General features: G+C 40.2%; 1 protein-coding gene across 4 annotated transcripts in view; it reads left to right on the top strand.

Moving 5' to 3' along the window:
- The window catches only part of LOC104604129 (uncharacterized), a 195640-nt gene that overhangs the window by 96279 nt on the left and 83563 nt on the right, over window positions 1-15798 (top strand). For 3 of the 4 annotated variants that reach the window (XM_010268361.3, XM_010268362.3, XM_010268360.3), the window contains exons 39-49: window positions 5125-5829; window positions 5919-6237; window positions 6413-6571; window positions 6670-6833; window positions 6952-7132; window positions 7211-7480; window positions 7571-7777; window positions 9737-9791; window positions 14072-14202; window positions 14334-14846; window positions 14951-15775. In XM_010268361.3, the coding sequence (XP_010266663.1) occupies window positions 5125-5829; window positions 5919-6237; window positions 6413-6571; window positions 6670-6833; window positions 6952-7132; window positions 7211-7480; window positions 7571-7777; window positions 9737-9791; window positions 14072-14202; window positions 14334-14846; window positions 14951-15775 (3529 nt within the window). The remainder of the gene's footprint in view (window positions 1-5124; window positions 5830-5918; window positions 6238-6412; window positions 6572-6669; window positions 6834-6951; window positions 7133-7210; window positions 7481-7570; window positions 7778-9736; window positions 9792-14071; window positions 14203-14333; window positions 14847-14950; window positions 15776-15798) is intronic. The other variant, XM_088899453.1, reaches the window with a different exon arrangement.

Genomic DNA, 15798 nt, shown 5'->3' with positions numbered 1-15798 from the left:
TTGAGAGGACCCTCAGCCTTAATACCAAGCTCATTGAGAAGAGTTCTGAGCCATAAGAGTTCAGCAACCCCATGTGCCATAGCTCGGTATTCTGCTTCTGCACTTGATCTAGCTACAACATTCTGCTTCTTACTGCGCCATGTGACTAGGTTTCCTCCCAAGAATGTACAGTAACCTGAGGTTGATTTTCTGTCTCCAACAGACCCAGCCCAATCTGCATCAGTGTAGGCTTCAATTTCAAGTCTACTGTTCTTCTTGAATAGAATTTCTTTCCCTGGGCATGTTTTCAAGTATCTGAGAATTCTTTCCACTGCTCTCATATGAGGAGTCTTTGGTGAGTGCATGAATTGACTGACAACATGCATTGCATAGGCAATGTCTGGCCTAGTGAGGGATAAGTATATCAGTTTTCCTACCAATTTTTGGTACCTTTCCTTATCACAGTATTCCTCACCCATTGATTCTTGTAATCCATGGTTCGGTTCTATTGGTGTGTCTGCTGGCCTGCACCCCATCATGCATGTTTCTTCTAGGAGATCTAATACATATTTCCGCTGACATATGTAGATTCCTTCTCTTGATCTAGCAACTTCGATCCCAAGAAAATATCTCAGATTTCCCAGGTCTTTGATCTCAAATTCTGTAGCTAAGAACTCCTTTAGCCTCTTCTCTTCCACATCATTTCCGGTAATCACCATATCATCCACATAAACAATGAGGGCCGTAAGTTTGTCATCCTGTCTCCTTGTAAACAATGTATGATCTGCACTGCTCTGAGTGTACCCCACTTTCTTCATGGCCATACAATGTCTCTCGAACCATGCCCGAGGAGACTGCTTCAAACCATATAATACTTTCCTTAGGTTACACACCTTCTTTCCAACATCATAGCCTGGTGGAGGTTCCATGAATACCTATTCATGAAGATCACCATTTAGGAGGGCATTTTTCACATCCAGCTGATGGAGTTCCCAAGAGAAATTTGCTGCTAGTGACAGTAGAACCCGGATTGTGTTGAACTTTTCTACTTGGGCAAAGGTTTTTTTGTAGTCAATTCCTTCCTTTTGTGTAAATCCCTTTTCCACAAGTCTGGCCTTGTACCTCTCGATTGACCCATCTTCCATGTGCTTTACTGTGAATACCCACTTGCACCCAACAGTGCCTTTCCCCTCTGGCAGGTCCACCAGTTCCCACGTTCTTGCTTTCATTAGGGCTTTCATCTCTTCATTCATGGCTTCTTTCCACCTTGGATCAGATGCCGCCTCTGAGTACCTGGAAGGGACACATACAGAGGAAAGAGCAGACACAAAGGAGTGATAGGCAGGAGATAAGTGTGAGTAAGAAACAAAATCAGCTATGGGATGCCGGGTGGTACGAGAACGAACAGGCTTACGGAGAGCAATAGGAAGATCCAAATCCGAAGTGAGTGAGTCAGAATTACCTTGGATTGCAGAGACAGATTGATCTGAGTTCAACTTGTTGCAATCATGAGGTTGAGGGCCCTTCTTCCTTCTGCTGTATGTAAGTATGTCTTTCTCTTGCCTACTGGAACCTTCAAGAGCATCTGCTGTATCAGGAGAAGTAACTGGCACAGTGGAAGCCTCACTAGGTTGACCCGGAATGTCACAACTAGGAGTAGTGGAAGGTGATGAAAGGGGAACAAAAAAGAAGGGAGAATGAGAATCCTCTTCCAACCCACTAGTCTCCCCTGAAGAGGATTCTGAGAAGACTGGAAATAGGGTTGAGACTCAAAAAAGACTACATCTCTGGTGACATACTTTTTCTTGGAGACAGGATCATAACACTTATACCCCTTTTGTGTAGGAGAGTACCCCAAAAATATTCCCTTCGTAGCTTTGGGATCCAACTTGGTTTTCTTTGGATCCTTCACTTGTATGAAGCATGTACAACCAAAAACTCGTGGGGGAAGAGGAAATTCTGAAGAGTAGGACACAAAACAGAGAAAGGAGTCTTCATACCCAATACCTTAGATGGTATCTGATTTATCAGGTATGATGTAGTAAGTATAGCTTGAGACCAATATTGCTTGGGCACTTTGTGCTGGAATAGTAGGGCTCGAGCTGTCTCCAATAGGTGCCTGTTTTTGCACTCAGTAACCCCATTTTGCTTAGGGGTGTTAGCACAGGATGGTTGGTGTAACATGCATGCATCTTCCATGAATGAGTTCAGGGATCTTTCAAAGTATTCAGCCGCATTGTTTGACCGGAATTGCTTAATCTTCTTATCAAATTGTGTTTCAATCATCTTGCAAAAAACCATAGTTATCCGTGGTACTTCATCATGTCCTTTTAACAGATAAATCCAAGTGCACCGAGAATAATGGTCAATAAAACTGATAAAGTAACGGAAGCCATTAATGGAAACAATGGGTGAAGGTCCCCAAACATCAGAATGAATCAAATCAAAAAGGGCTTGAATTTCATTACTAGAAATTGGATACACTGTTCTACATTGTTTTGAAATTTGACACACATCACAAATTAACTTTTGACTTGGAATTCCCTTAAACAATTCGGGAAACAACATTGCTAAAGAAGAGAAAGACACATGACCTAGCCTAGCATGCCACAGGTGCAACCTAGCTATTGACTCCACACTTTCCGGACTAGTAGTAGCAGAAGCTTGTAGGGCTGAGCCGATGTCTGCATCAAAATAGTAGAGGGTCCCATACTCATGACCACTCCCAATCGTTCTCCTTGTCAATCTTTCCTGGAAGACACAATGAGAAGGAAAAAAAGTTATACTGCAGTTCAAATTTTTTGTAAGCTTTGAAACAGACAAAAGATTTGAGGTAAGACTAGGAACATGTAGGACTGATTTAAGAGAGAGATCCTTGCTTAGGTCAACCACCCCCTTTCCAAAGATGGTGGAGAGAGACCCATCAGCCACTCTCATCTTATCCTGGCCAGACCACAAATGATATGAAGAGAATAAGGAGGACATATGTGTCATATGGTCAATGGCTCCGGAATCAATCACCCAAGAGGTGGAATTAATGGAACTAGTTGCACTAAATGCAGAGATTGTACCTGATTTGGCAAGAGAGGTGGAAGCTAAAGAATTGTTCTTCAGACGGGCTAATGCCCGGTTGAGAACCTCTACCTCACTAGCTGTGAAGCCCAAAGTACTTGGTCCAGAGGAGTCGGCAGCCTACCCTGTGGAGGAAGAGGACACTGTCGGAGTACTCTGTGAGTTGTCACTACTGTTGTTGGTGGCAAGATTCCCACTTGCTGTGTGACCCTTATGTTGCCTTTTGTCCTTTCTCAAAGCAGCTGGCTTCAGATGAGGATACAAGACCCAACATTTCTCCTTTGTGTGTTTCTCACTACCACAATGGGTACACTTGAGGGACTTCTTGTCTGGATATCTATTTCCCTTAGTTGAGACTAGGGTTGAATGTTCTCCAGATAGTCCGGTTGACTGTGTCTGGGAGTCAACTTGCATCTCCCTTCTCCTGACTTCTTCATTCCTCACCAGGTAATAGACATGGTGAAGCTCCGGTAATTCATCTCTCCCTAGAATTTGTTACCTTATACCCTCATATACTGGGTCTAGGCCAGCCAGAAACTTGAAGGCTCTGCTCTCTTCAATTTGCTTATCATGTCTCTCATTGTCCCTGGCATTTTCCCAATCCAATATCAAGTGATGATCTAGCTCTTCCTAATGGCCTTCCAGGGTTGCAAAATATGTTGCCACGGACATGTCTCCTTGCCTTAGAGCTGCAATATCTTGGTTCAATCTGTAGATTATAGCATTGTTCTTTTTCTGGCCATAGGTTTTGGATTCTTTCTCCCAAATCTTCGCAGCTGTGGGGAAATGATAAACAGTTCTAGCCTCCCGGGGAGTCATGGAGGCCAGCAACCAAGACATGACTGTGGCATTCTCTTTGTGCCACACGACATGCTCAGGACTGCCAACACGTTTGTCTTGTCTCCATCCAGATAGCCGGTGAGATCACGAGAAGTAATGAACAGCCTTGCTGAGACGGAGCACTCTCTGAAGTTATATTCATACAGCAACACGTTTGTAATCTGTAAACTGTGCAGACTAGGGTTTTCCAGGTTAGAGAACCTTGCGGCAGGTCTGTTATCTCTGGATGAAACTTCTCCGGATAGTGAGGACATGCTGACTTCAGTCTTAGAGCAGTTCGGGCACAGTGCTGGACAATCTGGAGCAGGCAGCTCCCTAGGTAATCTTCACTTGAGCTGAAGCAGTTCGGGTACAGCAGTGGTGAGAGGTTCCAGACTGATAACCAACCTGAACTTGGAGCTGTTTACCACTGTGCTATGCTGGTTTTGCTGGGACTTCGAAGCTGCAGTTGTGGAGAAGCTCTCCCCCTTTCGGCTAGGGCTAGGACTGCTGAAATCAGTCCTCAACTAGGTCTGTCCTATACAGACCTCTCTTAGTTGCCAAATAGCTACTATTTGCTGAAAAAAGAACCTAGTAGGACATCCACTTCTGGGCCTTACCTCCCTTGAGCCCTACAACCAAGGGAAACCCTAGGTTCGAATCTGCTTTGTTCTCTTACAACCCTAGTTTTTTCAGCAACCCAGAAAAGAAGAAGGAAGAAGATGGAAAGCACAGCAAGAGAAGAGAGAGTAGAAGCTAGTGCGCCTGCTGAAACCGAAGAGAAGCTAGTGTTCTGATACCATGTGAGCTTGAGAGCTGTACTCAAAGTAGAGGAGAGGAGAAGAACACCACTGATATGCTGTGAATGTCGAACTGTACTGGCCAGTCGACCATGCTATTATTTATATTTGAATGTAGTACAATGATACAAGTAATTACTGGAATGCCCCTGATTAGTGATGGGACACCCAGTTAACTTAAAACATTAAACAGGCTTAGGCCCATTAACACAGGCCCAGTTACAGGATAACTTAAACTTAAGTATGGGCTAACAAGAACTCTTATCAGCCAAACACTCGTACAAAGAGACTTCATTCTAACATTCTAACAAAAATAAACAAAAAAAAAGTGGATTGGATTATACTAGTCAGTGCTATAAATTGATAGATGTATTCTGAATTCTTAAGTAAGATGCCACCTTTTGTTATTCAAGATGGTAATGAAGTTCCACTATTAACTCCACTGAATCTTCAGGCCAGCCCCTCCATCCCAGGCAGTAATGGCTATTGGTAACACTTATGGTCGAGTACGGAAGCCTCTTGGTTTTAAGCTAATTGGTTTGTTCTCGGATATTCAAGGGTTGGAAGGACAAGAGGGAAAATCTGATAGCGATGATGATTGCTCACTTTGGTTACCCATTGCACCACCAGGATATTCAGCATTAGGGTGTGTTGCTCAGATTGGAAGCAAACCACCACCTAATCACATTGTGCATTGCATACGCTCAGATCTCTTGACTTCTACAACATTTTCAGAGTGCATTTTTAGTGTTTCATCAAACCCAAGATTCTCCTCTGAATTTAGCATTTGGCGTGTGGATAATGTCTTTGGATCATTTATTGCTCATCTTGCCACAGACTGCCCTTCCAAGAACCATAGTTATGATTTGGGTTATATTCTTCTAAGGAGCTCGTACTGCTTTCTTTCTTCCTCTGAAACTTCGACATCAGATCTTGCTGTTGACCATTTCAGCAGAAATGATCAAGATAGAAGGTCTGTTGGTTCCTCTGCATGGGATGTTCTTAGGTCAATTTCAAAACCAAGCAGTTATTATGTGTCAACACCACATTTTGAGAGGGTTTGGTGGGACAAGGGTAGTGACATCCGCCGACCAATCTCAATATGGAGACCAATACCACGTCCTGGCTTTGCCATACTTGGTGATTGCATAATTGAAGGGTTAGCCCATTTCAACTTATATTTCTTTATTAGATTCTTATTCTTAATATTGTAAATGGAAGTGGTTGATTTTTCATTTTGTTTATCAGCTTGGAACCACCTGCATTGGGTATAACTTTTGTGGCTGATAATCCTGAGATTTCTGCAAAGCCTGTGCAATTCACTAAAGTTGCCCATATTGTGGCAAAAGGTATTGATGAGGCTTTCTTCTGGTACCCAATTGCTCCCCCTGGTTATGCATCTCTTGGATGCATAGTATCAAAAACAGATGAAGCACCACATATGGACTTCTTTTGCTGCCCACGCATGGATCTTGTTAACCAAACTAATATTCTCGAGGTGCCCATTTCAAGATCTTCAAGTTCAAAGGGTTCTCATTGCTGGAGTATTTGGAAAGTTGAAAACCAGGTTGGCATAATTATTTACTGAAACTTGTTTTTGTGTTAGCTATGCCAAAGTTGCAGCTTTCCATGTGCTTTAATATGGTACCTTTCCTAATTTTTCTATTATTGTCTGACAACACTTAATATTCTGTTAATATCTGAATATTATAATGTTCTATTGGGGTCTTCTGCTTTCATAGGCCTGCACTTTTCTTGCTCGTGCTGATTTGAAGAAACCATCAAGCCGGTTGGCATACACAATTGGTGATTCTATGAAGCCAAAGACACGGGAAAACATAAGCGCTGAGATGAAGCTTAGATGCTTCTCTTTAACTGTCCTAGACAACTTGTGTGGGATGGTATGTAATCTCTGGAAAATAGCTACCCTCACCTGGATACAGAGTACACATTTCTCCATTGTAATTACTTATATTTTTATAATTATGGGCCTTTTCAGATGATGCCGCTATTTGATGTGACTATTACAAATATTAACCTTGCAACACATGGAAGTTTAGAGGCAATGAATGCAGTATTAATATCTTCTATTGCTGCATCTACATTCAATACACAACTAGAAGCATGGGAGCCACTTGTGGAGCCTTTTGATGGAATATTCAAGTATATACTGATAAACTATAATTATAGTGTCCTATGCTAGTTGTAATCTTTAGGTCAAATGATTGTCTGGATCTTTACTAATTTTTAACTGGCTACTCCCTTTTTTATTTCTCTGGAGGTTTGAAACATATAATTCTGATGTCAATCGGCCATCAAAGGTTGGAAAGCGGGTACGTCTTGCTGCAACAAGTATTGTAAATCTTAATGTGAGTGCTGCAAATCTAGAAACTTTTGCAGAAACCATTGTTTCATGGAGAAGACAGGCTGAGCTTCAGGAGAAGTCAACAAAAGCAAATGAGGTTAATGTACTTCGAATTACCGCAGTATATTTGTGTAAACGTTTCCAAAGCATCATCTTACTATATAATTTTGTGCAGGATGCTGATTATCATTTTAGGCATGGAGATAATTCAAGCTTTTCAGCATTGGAGGAATATGATTTTCAGACTGTCATTATAGAGAACAGACTTGGATGTGACATTCATTTGAAGAAGGTTGAGCAAGAGGCAGAAAAAATTGAAATGCTACATCCTGAGGACTGTTCTTCTGCATGGGTTCCACCTCAAAAGTTTTCTGATAGATTAAATGTTGCAACTGAATCCAGGGTAGCACGCTTTTATGTTGCTGTGCAGATATTCGAGTCTAGGGTTGTGCTTCTAACTGAAGTTTGTTATTTTGCCCCTTGTGCCATTTCAATTTTTTTAAGCAGAAGTTTAATTGGATTCTACTTTGTTCAGGGTGTACCCATCCTTGATGATGGCAATAGTCATAACTTCTTCTGTGCCATACGCCTTCTAGTTGATAGCCAGGCAACGGATCAACAAAGGCTTTTCCCTCAGAGTGCAAGGACTAAGTGTGTTAAGCCTTTGCTTTTCAAGAATAATAACCTGGATGAGGGCACTGCCAGGTGGAATGAACTTTTCATATTTGAAGTTCCAAGGAAGGTATCTATTGATCTTAAATGCTGGTTCTTGCATTGGTTTGCCTTTATTTCCTGTCCTTTGTTATTTATCTATCTTAATTCTCTTTATGATTCACTATATTAAGTAGTAATTCTATTTCGAAAAGCATCTTCAGGAACTATAATTCCAATTGGTTACAAAGAAATGCTTTGAAACCTATTGATTATTTTCTTTTATTGATTCTAGAATCCAGAAAAATATATTACATAAGGTGCCAATCAATTGCCTAGCCTTTCTCCATGATAAAATCAGGAAATATCATGCTTTCAATGGGCTCAGTCTACTCTTTTCTCCTTTCTTGACTAGTAGGAAAGCAACTTGGGTGGACACTACTTAGGTGTTTGTTACAATTTGAATGGATTGGGTTGACAAGTCAAGTATCCAACTTGCATCCCTATTTTCTAGGGATGTGATATTGGTCAATGTACACTATATACTTACAAATGGCTCACATGCTACTCAAAGACATCTGCTTGAGGCTCAAATTTCCTTATCAAATGGCTCACATGCTACTTGGAGACATCACACGCTGTAAAGTGATGCTAATCTGTGGAAATTATGTACAACATAAATCGTTCACAAAGTCATTCAAGGATATCCTTTACCTTGGACTTATGTGAAAGATTTTCTATAGAAAGTAGTGAACTAAAAATTGCTTTTCAAAACTTCTCCTCCAAGGAGAACCAGATTTGCTCTACCAAAAACAAATCTCCCTAGCCAAGGTATGCTTTTTCTAGGTATAGAATATTTCTTTTGCAACGGATAACTCAACTACCTAAATCAACTTAAGACATAAATATGGAAGAATATCTTTGTGAAGCTCCACAAATGCAGCGAGTTCTTTTCTATTTTGAGGCTGTATTATTGCGTGGGGAATCTTTATTTGAAAATTGAAAGGGACCAGTTTTTGGTTTATTTTGTAAAGTCATGGCAGTTTCTAGTGGTAATTCCAAATCTGGACTGATAATGAACCCAGATTATTTCACTGTTCAAGTGACTTTAATTAAATTGAAAGGTGTCGGGCTAAGTCTGTTGAAGTGTTTCTCACTGCCAGAGGAAAGTAGGAAACTTACATTTACATAACTAATACTAGACCTGATGTTCATTTTTTATACAACGGGTGCAGTGAGAAGCACAAATTATGACACGGCTATAGAATAGCATGGAGTCAAGGATTGGTAGAAATCTTATATTCTTGGATAGAATGAAAGAGATTTGGTAACACATTCAAGGGTTGTACTCTTACCAAGATTACCTCTTCAACAAGGTGATTAGAGTATTGAGGTTTACTACCCACCCCTTGATAACCTTAGGAATGAGTTGAATGAGTCTATTAGCCTCTGTCCATGGATCAGAGAATTCAGCGGCAACAACGTGAACATTTGGATGTCAGAAGGTTCCTCTCTGGATTCCCATTAGAATAAGAACCAATACGTGATCAGAATAGTGACTGCCCATTGAAAACACCAAATTGAGGAAATCCTCTTCAGTCATGAACAACGCCAATGATGATCTGTCTATAGTAGTGGAAGCCTTCATTGAGAAAACCCTCTGAAGTCATGAAAATACCAAATTGAGGAAACCTTCCTGCTGCCTTTTCTCATGCACAATATTTTTGAAAAATTTAACTAGTTTTGAAAAAAGACAATTGTGCAATGATAGTCCTGCTTAACACAACATTTTTTAGCTTGAAGTAGCTACACTATCTGACTCGGACACTATGATTTCATGCTCAGTACCCCAAGTTTACCATTTTATCAAGGAATAGCCTTACCCCTTAGATTCAACTATAATTCTAAGCATTTTTCCTTACAAATGTTATTTTCGTCATCATCCCACAAAATCAACTGTTTCTCACTGAATTATGTAAATTTATAGAAGGCTGATGAACTTAAAATAATTTGTTAGCCAGGCATAAATTTTTATATATGGCTTCTGTAGGGATTGGCTAAGTTGGAGCTAGAGGTAACAAATTTATCAGCAAAAGCTGGGAAAGGTATGCATAGCAGACTTAAAGTTCTGACATTGTAAAGCAGAATTAGCTTCTCTCAAGATGCATTTCCTTATTTCTAATTTTTGTCTCCTATGCTGCTTGTTCATCTACTTAGAACTTTCTCAGACATCCTTAAATCTGTGTTGGACATATTGGAACATCATATTAAATCCTGTAGTTCATCATATCATCAATCATCAGGTCTTGTCTGGTGTGGTTGTTGCAAAGAAGACAGCTTTATCCCCAGAAGCATGCTTCGCATTGATGGTAGTATGAGTAACCAGCCTCATTTCTTCCCTAAGAAGTTCCCCCAATATAGTATCCAGATTTGGGGTAGTATCCCTGCTCAAAATATTTGATCTAACCACTTCATATTCAGGCTTCCCGTTGTTGTTAGACTCATCAGGCTTGGCCAATAAACTATCCACATGACCCAAAGGACCTTGGCCCTCAACATAGAATTGAAAGGGAAACTTCCACATAGCATAGTTGCTCCCATCAATCTTGACTGACAATGTTCCCTCCTGTCTGAGGCAATTTCAGCAAAAGTAACACCAAGAGCAAGTGTTGTAACAAGTAGAAAGGATTGAACAAGCTTTTAAAGTGAAAGTCCAAAAAAGGAAAGTCTAGGATCGATTCCAAGAAGATGAAGCTAGAAATCCTACCTGCAATGATCCAAACACTAACCAGTAATATAAGGGGGGGGGATAGAAGTCTGGGAATAGCAATAAAAAGAACTAGAGCAACACTTTTAAAGTACAGTCCAAAAAAGGAATGTCTAGGATCAATTCCAGGAAGATGAAACTAGAAACCCTACCCGCTATGATCCAAACACCAAACCAGTGAGGGAGGGTGGGAGGGACTGATTAAAACAGTCCCTAGAAGGGCACCAAAAACTTCAGCAACAGAGCAACAGAAGCAAAAGAAGAGCTTTCAAACATTCTCTGATACCATGACGGAGACGGTTTGAAAGAGACAAGAGAAATTGAATGGGTGTGTCTAACATTCTACACGCCCAAAGTATTTGCATTATATATCAAAATATTACATAAAAGAGATAGTATAATTGTTCCCTTCTCTAAAACAAATAAGAAATAAGTTAAGTATACAAGCAGGAATAAAAGATACTGTACTATAAGGTACAAGATAAAATGGTATTCCTAACTAGTCAGCCCATGGTATCTCTTCAACATGAATCCTCCCATATTGTGACCAAGCTAAATGATTGGTGTCATCTAGCCTCACTATAGTCATAGTGCCCAGTAGAGATTCTACAGGCCTTCACGGACCAACTTCGAGTTTGCTATTTTGCTTTATTTGAACTCCACATGGCTCCATTGATCAAATAAAAACAACTAGAGCCCCAAACCAAGATCTTCCAACACCCAGGAAGAAGAAAACAAGCAAAAAACCCTGTTTTTTGCTACCTGGCAACCCAGCAGAAATAGAGAAATCTAAGTCACTCCTACCAGTGAAATTAGAAGCCTTACCAACTTGGATTGATCTCACTGTGGTCCTCCAGGAAATCTTTTAAACCCTTAGTGTCACTCTAGAATGATCCCTTTGACCCTCAACCCGTATTCTTCTCTAGTCAGCTTGGGTTTTGGGCTGACTCTCCAAGAAGCTTCTTGGGCATCCAAAACTGGTGTAAAACTCTCCAAAAAACTTCTACCAACCAGGCTGCATGAATCACCAATCAATTACCATCTTAGTTCTCCACACATGCTGTGTATGGGATTAAAGAAAAGGAAAAGAAAGGTAGGGTCAAGGTTCAAAATTTCAATTCGTATCGGGCTGTATCGGGGCCTTCTTGATATGCCCCTACAGGGGGTGTTTTGGGTCAATCAGTGGTTCAGGGGGTAGACCGGCCTTAAACCGGCCCTTCTGAACTAGATACGAAAAAATAAAAAAAAAACAAAGAAAACAGTAATGATACAGGCCGATACGCCATTCCGGCGTATCACCCTGTATCGATATTTTGAACCTTGTGTAGGGTTGCTCTGATACCATGTCGTCTAAAGCTGCAACAAATTTGTGTCTTCAACCAAAGAAATCAGAAGAAAAGGATGTAGAACAGTAGGAGAGAGGGAATGAAAAGGGAAGAAGAAAGAGTTGTGGAAGAAGGAATAGTGGCTGCAAAAATGAATAATAAAAAGGGGCCTTCGGCCCATGACAACTAAAGCCCAGGAAAAATACACAAAAAAGGAGAAACAACTAGAGTTGCTCAGCCCAATATCTCAACTACTAATTCATAGTTTTCAGCCCCAACAAGATGGCAAAAACTCTCTGCTGAGATACAAGCTTCTTATAAGTCTTGGCATTATCATCATTCATCCAGTCAATGTTTTGGTAGTGACCTAATTCTTTCCAGACAGAAGTAAGGGCAGCATAGTAAGTCTCGGCTCCATAGGGACACTCAAGCTGTCCATCTCTACACTTTGAGTTCCTTGAAAAGAATTAACATTGGAAGAAGCTGCAGCTTCAGTGGAAATTAAGTCACTGTTTGACCCTTCTACCTTTGCTTGGCCAAAAAAGGAGAAGAATAATGTGGAGATGCACTAGAGCAGCAGTGATTTGGACTTTATAGGAAGAAAGAAATGCAAGAACCTTTCAGGAAAAGGAGAGGAGAAAACAACAGATTTTGGACTGTATAATGACCAGGGTTATACATTGGCTATTAACTCTGGATTTATTTAAACAGTTTTCCTTCGATGATATTTGGAGGAATTGGGCTTTAGTGGCATCTCGCTCAGTGCAAAAGATTAAAACAAGGTCGGTGTGGACAACTCCTTTTGAAGGTTTTCTGAAATTAAACTTTGATGGGAGCAGCCAAGGTAACCCAGGTCCTTCGGGAATTGGAGGATTCATAAGAGATAAGAAAGGGTTTATCCTAGCACTTCACTCAGGACCGGTGGGGGTTGGAGACTCTATGAAGGCCAAACTTTTTGCAGTTTTTACAAGGTGTTCAGATTGCAAAAGACATGAATTTGGAGAACTTGGTGATTGGAGGGGATTCCAAGGTTGTGGTAGGTTGGCTAAGAATTCCAGAATCAGTGATTTGATGCTATAGAAATGAAATGAGGTTCCAGTGTTTGACACAGCAGATGGATCTAAGTATACAATGGGTGGGAAGGGAGGCAAATGCATTGGCTGATGTTTTAGCAAAGCAAGGAGTAATTAGGGATCAGTTGTGTTGGGCGCAATTGTAATTATAGTGCTAGCTTTGAATTAATAGGGAGGCTGCATCTCGTGCCTCCTTTTGGGATGCTTGTAACAGTGCCTATCATTATTGTTTTCATTGAAATTTAATGATATCTTTACTTATCAAAAAGGAAGCTGAATCTTCAGTGGCCATTAGACAAATGAGAAAAAGGGTCAATGAAGCAAGGAATAATAACAGCACAAGCACTAGGGAAGTAACTCCGCTGGACTTCATCTGCAATGTCAAAAACAAATCCCAGAGCAAGTCTCCTCAAACTGAGCACATATAACCAAAGAATAGAGTATAAATCCCTAGCTGAATCAAGAGAACAATTAAAACTTCACTTCACCACTGATTACAAAGTCCCACACACCAAATGTAACCATTATATGCTCACAGCACACATATTATGTCAATGGAACAGTACAAAAGGATCCCACAATCCACTGTTACAAGGAAGAGATGGTATACACCTCCAAAAAAACTCCCTCACAGCATTTGGCTGCTACCATTAAACACTTTTGTCCATACAACAACCAAGAGAAGAAAAAAGAAAGGAAAAAGCTGATCAGATCAAGATGATTTGGTGTTCCTCCTTCTCAGTCCAAAAAAAGGCAAGTGACAATTGGGAGGACTAGATCTGGTTGCTACAAATGCCCAGTAATGTGCTCTGACACCATATTGTCCAGTAAGGAACAAGAAGAAAGACAAAAAAGAGACAGAAAAAGAAATAAAGATGAGAGAAAAATTTAAAGGCTCCAAAAACTTGGGCTGACAGCACCCAGGTTTATTTTTATATTAGGGTGATAGTACAGCTCAGATTTAAAAAGAATAAAAAGATGAAAGTGCCCCTGTGGCACCATAACATAGAATTACAACAAAATTTATGCTATCTAACAAAATGTAGAGATTGCAAAGCATGCTACCCCATTAACCGTCAGATCAATACCATGAAGTCCATTTAATATCAATATTCAATGAGCACACTTCTCATAAGTTTCAATTGAGGATGTGCAACATAAGATATATGTGGCTTTTTAGTAGTGGGCATCTAAATATAGAAAACATGCTGTGGTTATAGGTGAAGTTGTTGGTGCGTCTTCTATTCCAATCGGACATGGTGCAAGTACTCTGAAGAAGGTATCCTCAGTAAGAATGCTGCATCAACCATCTGATGTTCCAAAGCTTATTTCATATCCTTTAAGGAAAAAAGTGAGTTCCATTCCTTCTGTTGTGCTTGAATTCTTCTTTAGCATATGTTTAAATGGTAAAAATGTGAATTTATTGGTTTCAGCACACACCGGTTCATCTATTCTCTCTTATTCATTGGTTTTGTATTTTAGGGTCAAATGAACACCAATGAAGGAATGCATGATTGTGGATTTTTGGTAGTTTCTACAACTTATTTTGAAAGAAAATCAATTACAAACTTTCAAAGGGAGGCTGAAAGTGCAACTGAAAATGATAAAGATGTAGGTTTCTGGGTGGGCCTTGGACCAAAGGGTCCATGGGTAAGCATTCGGTCATTGCTTCCAGTGTCTGTTGTTCCTAAAACATTGAAAGAAAACTTCTTTGCCTTGGAAGTTGTCATGAAGAATGGCAAGAAGCATGCAATCTTCCGTGGCCTTTCAAGAGTCATAAATGATTCAGATATTAAAATAGATCTGTCTCTATGCCCTGAGTCTATGCTTCATAGCCATATTCTCTCAGCTTCAAAATCAAGCTGCTGTAACATTGTTGTAGAAGAGGTCTTTGAGAATCAGCGGTATCAACCAATTTCTGGTTGGAGTAGCAAGTGGCTTCGTGGTAATGATCCAGGATGCTGGAGCACCAGGGACTGCTCATACACATCTAAGGTGAGACTATTTATAGATTTATATCTATATTGACTCATGGTTTAAATACCATATTTGAACATATTGTGACATTAAAAATTGATTTTCCACATCATTTTTTGAAGGACTTCTTTGAGCCTAGCATCCCTCCTGGATGGCAATGGACATCTTCCTGGACCATCGATAGGTCTCAATGTGTAGATATTGAAGGTTGGGCATATGCACCTGACTATCAGAGTTTAAAGTGGCCTCCAACTACTTCCAAATCATGCACAAAATCACCTCTAGATTTTGTGCGCTGTAGGCGTTGGATCCGTACAAGGCAACAACAAAGTGAGGAAAACACTAATAGCGTGAATAATTTTGCTTGTGTTGTTAGTCCAGGAACATCAGTCGCTTTACCTTGGAGTAGTACAGCAAGGGATTCTGACCTTTGCTTGCAAGTTCGTCCTTTTGTTGAATATACTCGATCCCCATACTCCTGGGCTTATGCAGCTACTTTTGGTTCTGGCAATGGTCACGGAAATGATCAATCCCTAACTGATTATAGTTCACTCTCTAGACAAGTGCAGCCAGGAAATACATTGCCAGTTTTTACTTTTAAGTTGAACCAACTTGAGAAAAAAGATGTTCTCTTATATTGTTGCCCCAGTCAAGGTAGTAAAAAGTATTTTTGGCTTAGCGTTGGAACAGATGCCTCTGTTCTGCAAACTGAACTGAATACACCTGTTTATGATTGGAAAATATCTATCAATTCTCCTCTGAAGTTGGAGAATAGACTTCCTTGTCCTGCAGAATTTACTATCTGGGAGAAAACAAAAGAAGGGAATAGTGTTGAGCGGCAACATGGAATTATTTCATCCCGCAATAGCGTACATATTTATTCAGCAGATATACGGAAACCTATTTATCTTACATTATTTGTCCAAGGGGGTTGGGTTTTGGAAAAGGTAATTAAAACTTTGATCTTCAG

The sequence above is a fragment of the Nelumbo nucifera genome, chromosome 2 (genome assembly GCF_055504915.1).
Source record: "Nelumbo nucifera cultivar China Antique chromosome 2, China Antique-T2T, whole genome shotgun sequence".
NCBI classification, from domain to species: Eukaryota; Viridiplantae; Streptophyta; class Magnoliopsida; order Proteales; family Nelumbonaceae; genus Nelumbo; species Nelumbo nucifera.
Note: the sequence above shows the minus strand (reverse complement) of the source record. Positions and strands in the feature narration are given on the sequence as shown.